Source organism: Plasmodium brasilianum, chromosome 13 (assembly GCF_023973825.1).
Source record: "Plasmodium brasilianum strain Bolivian I chromosome 13, whole genome shotgun sequence".
NCBI classification, from domain to species: domain Eukaryota; phylum Apicomplexa; class Aconoidasida; order Haemosporida; family Plasmodiidae; genus Plasmodium; species Plasmodium brasilianum.
This window is the reverse complement of record NC_090126.1, coordinates 2486274-2497174: the sequence shown is the minus strand read 5'-3', so window position 1 is coordinate 2497174 and position 10901 is coordinate 2486274. Positions and strand designations below refer to the sequence as shown.

At 22.8% G+C, this 10901-nt stretch overlaps 3 protein-coding genes across 3 annotated transcripts; all 3 read right to left on the bottom strand.

Annotated features, from left to right (window-relative positions):
• Positions 1–540: 540 nt before the first annotated feature.
• MKS88_005192 (zinc finger protein) lies at positions 541–2313 on the bottom strand (the record flags this gene model as incomplete). Its single annotated transcript, XM_067218432.1, has 1 exon — positions 541–2313. One exon carries the CDS (start codon positions 2311–2313, stop codon positions 541–543), a length of 1773 nt encoding a protein of 590 aa, XP_067071566.1.
• A 1413-nt stretch (positions 2314–3726) lies between these two features.
• Positions 3727–5311, bottom strand: MKS88_005191 (ribosomal protein S27a; the record flags this gene model as incomplete). The annotated part of the gene is made up of 3 exons (XM_067218431.1): positions 3727–3987; positions 4764–4849; positions 5209–5311. 3 exons carry the CDS (start codon positions 5309–5311, stop codon positions 3727–3729), a joined length of 450 nt encoding a protein of 149 aa, XP_067071565.1.
• A 1516-nt stretch (positions 5312–6827) lies between these two features.
• MKS88_005190 (U2 snRNP-associated SURP motif-containing protein) lies at positions 6828–10378 on the bottom strand (the record flags this gene model as incomplete). Its single annotated transcript, XM_067218430.1, has 9 exons — positions 6828–7478; positions 7575–7689; positions 7811–7888; positions 8192–8808; positions 9038–9231; positions 9384–9483; positions 9703–9788; positions 9988–10072; positions 10316–10378. 9 exons carry the CDS (start codon positions 10376–10378, stop codon positions 6828–6830), a joined length of 1989 nt encoding a protein of 662 aa, XP_067071564.1.
• Positions 10379–10901: the final 523 nt, after the last annotated feature.

Below are 10901 nucleotides of genomic sequence, written 5' to 3'. Positions count from 1 at the left end.
GTTTTCTGTTTTTATTTTTTAAATATAGTTTTTCCTAATTTTTTCATTTTATCGCCAGAATATCTTTGATTATAAATATATGTTAAATATTTGCTTTATTTACATTTTACGTAAAGATATTATATTTTTACTTTTATCATTCCTTTTTTTCTAACAATGTTAATCACCTTTATACTACTAAAAATGTGGACTCATATGTGTATGTGCATATGTACATATGTATACTAAAAAAGGTTTAAGATAATATATTTATGTTAACACAAAAAAAAAAAAAAAAAAAATGCCGTAAAAGATCATATAGCATGGTTAGTACTTAAGCATATAATTAAGGAAAATGAGTATGCAATAACTCCTTATGAACTCGGTTAGTTACAAAATAGTTACGTAATTTTCGAAGTAAAGCCTTACAATTAACAATATATAAATAAATAAATACATATATGTAGACATATGGACAGGATTTGGAATATGACCAATTTATTGTAAAATTTTAAGAATACTAGGCAAACTACCAATTTTTATGCAATATAAAAATTTTCGTTATGAAATTTTTTTTTTATTCTGTATTGACTTAATACTCCTTTTAGCAAATTCCACTTTTTTATTGAGGTTTTTATCAATAGCCTTTTTATATATAGGTTTGCTAACAAATTTAAATTCTTGGTTTAAAAATATATCTTCATTTTCTAATTCCTTTTTCTTTACATAAAATTCATTATGCGCAGAATATTCATAACGAATATCTTCCTCCAACTGAGTAATTTCTTCTTTTTCTATTTCCTCTTTTGATTTTATATTATAAAAAATTTGTTCAATCTTTTCATTTGAAATTGTATTTATCTCACTATCTTCAACGGATTCCCACGCACCTGGTTTACTAATCAAATCGATTTTAACTTTACCACCTTCCTCAATTTGTTCCTGTGTATTCGGCTTATCCGTTTTCTCTATATTTTCCTTTTTGTTGTGTATCTTTTTTTTTTTATCATCTGGAATAGAAACTGTGCTATCCGCTTTCTTATAAAACATAGAAATATTTGTATTTTTGTTCTTATTCCCAATATCTAAATTATTTTTATTTAATTGTTTTTCCTCCTCTATATTTGTGTAATATGTTTTTTCACTTTTTTTATCAAGTTTACTTTCTCCTCTAAAATTATTTCCTCCATTAGTTATATTTTCTTCGTTCATATATGTTTTATCTTTTTCACATTTCGCATACTTTACATCCCTTTCATCCGATTTACAAGTTGATTCTACCATTGTACTTTTAGCATCTCTACAGTTCTGTTCGCACGAATTAAATGAAAACGCGTTATTTATATCTTCATAATTGCCACTGCTTCCAGTGCGTTCTGTAGTAACATTAATAATGTTGTTCTTGCTATTACTCTGTAATTTGTCTATTTCCTTCTTAGGAGTTAAGATCATCTGTATTTTTTCCTCTTGTCCTTTATCTTCAACTGTAATTTCATCTTCTCTGTTTAATAAATTTAAATTATTGTTAACACCATAATAACTATTCTGAGCAGAGTTTTGGAAATGACTTTCATAATAACCACTTCTATTTAAATTTTCCTGATTCGGTATAACATCCAATTTGGTACTATATACTTTATTTTCATTAGGATTACTAAAGTTTTTATTTTTTTCTGTAATCTCATCACACTGATTGATATAGTTAATCAAACTACTAATTGTGTTCACTGAATATTGCCATATACTTTTTGAACTATAAATATTATAGTAATAAAAATTATTTGAATTATAATCAAAATATTTAAACCATCCATTTTGTTCAGAAAATGTTTCATATTCGGGTAAATAATCGAAAAAGTCTTTCGGTTTTTCATAGGTAATTCCATTTTTCAATCTGTTATAGAATAACAGCGATCCTGTATCTTCATGTATCATAACCACCCACTTCTTATTATTACCCTGACCACTGCTAACATAATTAGTAACATTATTACTTGTGATATTATTACTACTATTAGAAATTCTGTTTTTATTATTCGAATGGCATGTATTCAAATTAATGGAACTATTTGACTTATTGGATATATCGTTCTTCTGTAAGTCCGAAAGAAACTTTTTTTCTACATTTTCTAATTTTTTTAATTCTTTTTCAATGAATTCTTTGTCTTTCGTTTCTTGTTCTCTTCTTTTAAAAGATTTGTTTAGCAAGTTTTTAAAATTCTCAATATGTCTGGTACTCCTTTCATGATTTTTTATATTAACTTTATGCCCAGATATCCAACAATTACAAGTTTCACAGTAGTGCTTTTTTGAGCTTACCCAGTAGTCTGTCATATGTACTTAAATATAATACTATAAAACACAATTTAATTCATTTTTTTTTTTTCTTATTTTTTATGTGCCACATTTATTTAACATTCTTTTAAAATTTACTTTATTCTCAACACTCCCCTGAGCGCTATTTATTTTAAAAGTATGTCCCTCTTTTAAACTATATTTATGTATACATACTTGTTAAATAAAACTTTATATACCCCTATGCAACATGTACTTCAATATTTATAATAATATCTGTTCCATTTAATTTTTTGTAATTTTTCAAAAAATTTTAATATTCATTGATTTTTATTTTCTTTCGAAACTTTATAAGATTGGCATTTTCTCTGATTTTTAGTAAAATTTTTTTTTTTTTATTTTCCATAAAATTTACATTATATTGTAAATTATTAAGGTAAATAAAAAATGTACTTGATAATTTGAAGAACTTATGAACAAAAATAAATACATAAATATATATATATATATATATATATATAGACGTCCTATTTCTCCATCTTATTTTTTAAAAAATTGTAACACGACCACTCAAATAAACAAATGTGGCACACATATTTTTCATTTTAAACGTTCATATAGCAAATATATATATATATGTATTGGTATATAATACCTGCATATATTTTTCTTGCTATGTAACCCACGAGATAATAAACAATATTTTTTCTCACTATTAGCATGTATTTAATATTTTATACATGTCATATATCGCTACATTCTTTTTACTTTTTTGCATTCACAAAGTAATTTTTCAAATTAACCTCTTATTTTTTTTTTTTTATTTATTAAAAAACATTATTATATATGGCTAAAAGGTTTTATAAAATTTTTTTTCACATTTTAAATTATATTCACTTATTTTGGGGCATTATTCCATTTGTTGAGTATTTTTTTGCGTTCTTCGCCCTACTATTTAAAAGAAAAAAAATTTCATATTATCACTTTAAACGAACATGTATGTATACAGTTGTCTTAATTAATTTCATATATTTTGTATATATTTTAATATACATATATATATATATGCGTACATACATATAAAAACATTTAAAAAATTATCATTTTTTTCATAATTACAATGTTTATTCATAATAAATGTACAATATTGTTTCTCCTTTAAGAATTTTGGTATTTGTTTCATACTATTATCACTTCAATTTGTTTTATTAACTTATTAATTTTTTTTTTTTTGCGAGGTTTTCATAAAATGTGCATAAAAATTGATATAAAATTATAAACACTTAAATTTTTTTAGATCAATAAATTATAATATTATTAAGTATTCTTAGTTTTTTATTTTTTATTGTAAGTTTTAATAATAAAGTATATGTATATTTAATAAAAAAAAAAAAAAAAAAAAAAAAGGAAGACTGCTTTATAAAAAGATGTTTACGCAATAATTTCAAAAATTTATTTTTTTATAATTGTATGATGGCATCTTCCACAGTAGTCTCTATTAAAATGAGAAGCCATTAATGTTCCAGGGGCACAATTATCACATTGTCTTTTTAATCTAAATACTTTTCCGTCATCTCCAACTTTATAAAACTTAAGTACAGCCAATTTTACCTTTTTTTTTTTATGTTTTTCTTTCTTGGGTTTCTTATAAACCTTCTTCTTCTTTTTTTTACCACCACCAAGTAAACCGAAGTTTAAATTTAAAGTATATGCCTAAAAATGAAATTCGATTAAATAAATAATAAAACAAAATGATAATAGTATCTCCTAAAATGGCAAACAAAGAGGAGAGTTAACTCCATAGTTACATATAATCCGCAATTTGTTTTCTATCTTTTTTCAATATGGAATACTCCAATTAAAAAATAAAAATAAAACAACGTAAAAAAGGTGTACAACACCCCTTAATGTATATATTGAAGTACAAATAAAATATTTATCAAAAAAAAAAAAACAAAAAAAAAAAACATATTTTTTATTTTTTCAGACAACATATTAAGACGAACATATTTAATATTCTCATGTCCCTACTTGCTTTGACTTTTTTTATCATCATTAAAAATAAAAATAATACTTTAAAATTTAATTATATATAAAATAATTAATCAGACAAAATTGCTCACACGATAAATGCGCATGCAAAAACCAAAATGAATGCAATTAACTAGGTGCAAACACATACGTAAATAATAAAACAAAATTAACATTCGTATTCTTGTACATTCAAATGCTTGAAGAAAGTTGAACACATTTGTTGTTCTCTCATATCACTATAATTACATACTTTTTTAATGATCATAAAAAAAAAAAAATATATACAGTAACACTGCACTGTTGTTCATTCATAAACATAAATATATTCAATAAATGTAATTAATATTCTCCATACATTTGCACCCTTATTTTATTTTTTTTTTTCCTCTTATATGCACATTTGTTTTTTCTATTTTAATATATATAATATTTTCTTTTGTCATTTTTCAACTTACAAATTCGGACTCGTCAATTTCAATTAATTCTTCATCTCCTAATGGACGACCATTTTTGTATAACTTTTGAACCTCATAAGGAATGCCTATAATTTCATTTTTTAAATATATTGGGAGTAAAAAAGGTAGATGAAAAAAAATATACATATATACACATAAATATACATATATAAATATATATATATTATATAAAGTTGGAACATTTCGTGGAATATAAATTTCACAGTATTATCACTATGACCACGAAATAAAAGCTAATCGAAAATTAAAAAAAGGTATATATCTTTATAAAAATGTAATATTGCTATTCATAGTAAGAATTACAATATATATTAACTCCAAAAAAAAGATAAATAAAATACATCGTACGATATAAAATATTAACAAAACGCGTAAAATAAAGATAACGCCTATGGGCTGCTATCAAATATTTCCAGATGCTAACCTTTTAATACAGATATTTGCTCTTTAACATTTTTTATGGTACTTACATCAGATGACTCAATACACAACGAGTCATCATAAGGAATGTTTATAAGAATTTTCATATTGAATATGAATAAAATATAACAATAAAAGTGTTTAATTTTTAAGTTGTTTATGAAAAATATTCGTAAAGATAAAATAAAAAAAAAACATATATATATATATATATATATTTTAAATACAAAAAGGCACAAAACTTGTTACGCTTTAAAAAAAATTCATTTATGTGTTTTTGGTAAATTTTTTATTTTTTTTTAATTTTGTCACTATTAAAGCATATGGGCATTTAACCTTTTACAAAAATTATTTATTGTAATAATTGCGCTGACAAATATTCGTATGTTTTTTTTTTATATATTAAAATAATACGAACAAAAATCTCTTCACATTTAACATTAAACATACGGTAAGTTAATAACGCACTAGTGATTGAAGTGGTAATTCAATTGGGTTATAAGTACATCTGTATATTTTTAAACATAAATATTAAACGAACCTGCTTTGCATGTGTATATATGAGTAGTGGGTATTTTTCCTATATATATAATAAAACGTATTACTTTTTCATTGATTTTCCACAAAATAAGTTTAAATGAGTAATTGGGGATATAAAAAATGCAACTATCATATAAATATTTCAAATTTTCATATCTCTATAATTTTTTCTCTTTTTTTCTTTTATCATAGAGGCTCAACAAACATTGCAAAAAGGCTCTAAAAGAAAAAACATATATGTATGCATATATATAAGCAGTATAACGTTATATATATAAACAAAGCATCGTATTAATTTTGCGTATATGTAATTGCGTAATAACACTGTTATCAATTTCTTCACCTTTTAAAAAACAAATAAAAAAATATATGAGATTATTCTTACCTTAAAATTTTAAATAAGTGCTTAAGGTTTTCTTCATTTTCGTAATAAAATAAAAAAATATAACACTTCTGTGACAATGTTCATTTTATTCATTTAATAAAATTACCATCACTGTACAGTGTGATTATTTGTAATATATTACACACATTTCTCAATCAAAATTTTTAATTTCTATGGTGAAATGTTATGTTAAAAAGTTGTATGGCTTTATATTTTAGTACATCATTTGTGAACACTTTTTCTTTTTTTTTTTTTTTGATATAGCCAAACTGTTGTGAAAAAAAAAATATCCATTGTAATTATATCCATTATCATTCAAATTTCATATGAGCCATTTTTATATTGACAAAATTGGTGTACTTTGTGGTGTTTAAAATAAAAAATTAATTAAAACGATACAATAAATAAAAAAAAAAAAAAAACAAAAAATAACTTATACGAAAGAATAAAAAAGGTAAGCTTTAAATTGAATTTCAACGTATGAACATAATTTATAAAAGTAAACGTCTACATACATACATAGATTGATATATACATATATATGGGTATATATAAACATAGAAACTTGAAAAAAAAAATGCAGGAAAGTTACATTTGCACATATTTATAGATTTTCATTGTTGTAGTCATAACATGATAGTCATATAATGTTTAAAAAAAAAAAATAATAATTACTTTTTCTTAAATTTTTTATCATTTCATAACACGTTAACTGCATGCTTCTCCTCTGCGTGTAGGACAGTATCATTTTCTTCAAAGCCTAACGTGAAAATATTTTTATTCTCATTTTGTAATATAAAATTCATGTTATTTTTCCTATTTATTATATTAATATCATTACTACAAAAGTCATCATATATTAATAAATATTTAATTTTCTTTTTTTTACTAAAGCTCTCATCGAAATATAATCCTCTCTGTTCACATAATCGATTTAATTGATTATCATCTTTCATAAAGTAAGAAAATGCATTTTTTCTTAAATTTAATGGATAACTTTTTAATTCATCAAAAAATTCAATTTTTGTTCCATCCAAATCTTTATCATAATCCGATTCATGTATTTCATTTTTTATATAATTTAATTTTTTATTTGATAATAAACATTTTAACCCATTCATAAAAAAGGTATTGTAAATTGCCCAAATATCCCACATATGAAATATATTAACAATAGAATCTGTAAATATTTTTGCTTTTATTTTACTATCACATTTTTTTATATTTTTTCTAAAATAAAAAAATATGCGAGGTAACTCCTCTTCTATATGCTTTCTATAAGACCATGAAGAGTAAAATTGATTACTGCAGTTGTATAATATGTCTGATAATAAATAAACTAAATTTATCTAAAAAGTTGGAATAAATGTACAAATAAAATATATTAGTGTATACAAAAACTAAAGCAAAAATTGCACCAAATTCATCGTATTTTATATAAATACCTTTTTCAGCATGTCATATTTTAAATCTGTTAAAAAACTAGAAATTGTTTTTACAATGTCTAAACTGAAATCACTGTGCCTTGTACAAAATATCATCGCACGGCATATACTTACCCTAAAAAGGAAAAGAAAAAAAAAAAAGAAAAAAGCATATTCAAATACATATAACACATTTTACCGAAATGCGACAACTTTTTTTATGGGAAATACGAATATGAACAAGATTGTGAACGTACCTCTTTTTATTTAAATTATATATGATGTTAATAAGCTTATTTTTCTTCTTTTCATCTATTTCGCACTTTTTACTTCTCCTACAAAAAACAAAAAAAAAATTAATTAAGCGAATACAAAGCGGCAATAAAAGATTAATAATAAAATGGTGATATGGAGGTAATACGGAAATAATATGCCGGTAATATAACGGTAAACACAGCAGTAAACACAGCAGTAAAAACAAAGGTATGGATAACAATTTCAACGCTCTGATAGCAGTTTTCTTTTAATTAAAATAACAGAATGCATTTACTAAGTTTTAATAATATTCTAAATATATATATTATAAAAGATAATCTTCCAAGAATTTTAGTTCTAATTCTTTTTTTCATAAATATTACGTTTTCTCCTGTTTTTTGGAAATATTCTTCTTCGTATTATTAAGTTTAGGAGGTATATAAACATAACTATTTTCGAACATTTGAAAAGGGTCCACTCTCCAATTTTTGTAACTATCTCCTTGTGCAAAAGAAAAAACTCTCCATTTATAATAATAGAATAAATCAGAGGTATTAAAAAGAAAATCGAATAAAGGGTTCTCTTTTTCATTTTTTTTTATTGTTTCTTCAAATGTGTATCCTTCTTCCGTAACATATTTAGCTAACAAATCAATTATTCTTTTCAATTTTTTATCTTCTGGTAATAATACTTCGATTTTTTTATTAGAACTAATATTGCAAGTATTATTTTTATCAAAATTAAAATTATTAATTTCTGCTTTATTATTATTTAATATTTTTGGTATAGCTTTACTCCAACCAATCCTCACAACATTTCCAAACATTTCTACACCGTCCAAAGCATCCTTTGCATTTTCTGCATCATCTTTATTTTCAAAGCAAACAAAACCGCAAATTCTAGCCTTTTTTTTGTCTTCATCTTTACGAGGGTACATTATTTTCACACTGTTTACTTTTCCAAATTTCCCGAATCTTTGACATAAATATTCCTCCGTAACCTACAAGTAAAATACAAAATAAAATAATGACATAGTAAAATATTCGATGATGAAATTATTCCCAATTCTACTATTAGTTGTGAGTCATTGAAATTTTACCCTATTCACATATGTTGATAATGTAAATATTTCTATTTTTATTCTCATTATTAACACAGCTAAATATACATATACATAATATATATAAATATGGACGCATTCCTTGTCATATGCACAATTTCTTTTTTACCTCAGGTGACAAATTTCCCAAGTACAGATTCGCAACCCGTTCTTTCCTTGAAGTATAAGCAAACAGCGTTTCATTTTTTTCTATTTCTATTATTTTTTTATTAATTTTAAGTTTTTCTTCTTCAGACTTAGCTAGTTGAGCTTTTTCTTTAAGAATTTTCCTTTCATCCAAAATTTTTTGTTTTAATTTAATTTCTTTAATTATAAACAAATAAATTTTTTAAAAGATTAAAAAAAAAAAAAAATTTTGTAACTATTTATAGACATGTATAATACATATTAACAATATTTTTGTATGCATGCATTTTTTTTTTTTTTTCTTTTTTTAATTATAAAAAATGTGTAACCTTCTAAAAAACTATCTATTTCCTTTACTTTTCCCGTATTACTCTTATTATTATCTGATTTTTCGTCTAATTTTTTTCTTTCTTCATTAAAATAATCACTCTGACATTTGAAAAAACACAAAATGTATAAAATATAAAATATTATAACAAAATAAAGATACTTTAATTTTGCATAAATATGTCATATTTCCGTATTTTCTTTAAAAATGTGATTCACTTAAACATTCATTTATATATATACTCATATACACATATATGTATATATATATATATATATTTAGATGTATATATGTATGTAAAATATTTCTAAGGATTTTACCTTCGTAAATTTACTCCTTCCTTTTTTCTTATTTTCCTCCTCTGTTGATACATATGTAAAACTTGAAGGGTTCAAAAGTTTTCCACCTAGTTGAATAGATCAAAAATAGAAGAAAGTACATAAATGAAAATAATACTTCTCTTATAGAAGTGAATATATTACATTATATATATATATATATATATATATATATATATATATATATATATATATATATATATATGTACCAATTCGTGCACTTGTTCATTTTAGTTGTCTTTTTATAATCTAATTTTTTTTTTTTACTTTTAACAAATTTATTTCCTCTTTCATGCGCATTTCCCTCAAATGATCGAACAAATTCAGCGTAAATTTTTGCATTTTCTTGTTCCTTTTGGAATTATTCAGACGAATTGAAAAAAAAAAAAAAAGGAAACATCATATTTATATAAAATACACAAGTATATACGTTCTACTGCGATTTTTGGCATATAAAAAAATGCGCCCTACACATGTAACATGTAAATATATGTATAAATATATACATACATAAATACATATATACAAATCTCACAAGTTATACGTTTAAATTTTTTTAGTATAAGAATATTTATGAATATTTCTTAATTCTTACATTTAATTTTTCTTCCTCAATGTCCTTTTTCCTCTTTTTGTTTCTGTTCAGATGAATATACATTCTCAATCTACGTATTTACATATATATATATATATATAAATATTCATTGTTTCTGTTTAGTTTTTTTTCCTCTACTTTTTGTGCATTTTATAAAAACTTCTGCTAACATTTCTGATCATTTATACAATTGAAAAACTAACATTTAAAATTTAAGAACTATTTTTTAATTTCATAATTTTTTTAAGTAAATATGCATTATATACAAAAACAAAAATTTTTAATTAATTAAAACTAATGGAAACATATGGAATATATCAAAAGAGCAATTTTTTTTTGTTAAAATTAATGTCGTTTTGCTTTTTTTATAATTCACAATATATTTATCTATATGAACCTAAATATGTATATATATATATATATATATATGTTTTTTTTTTTTTTTCAAATTATATAAGCGTGGTTTCACTTAGATTATTTGATATATATAACCTTGCCAAATGGGAAATATGAGTATTTTTAAAACACATTTTTTTTTTTTTTTTTTTACAAAATTGCTAAATATTGTGTAAATTATTCTTTTTAA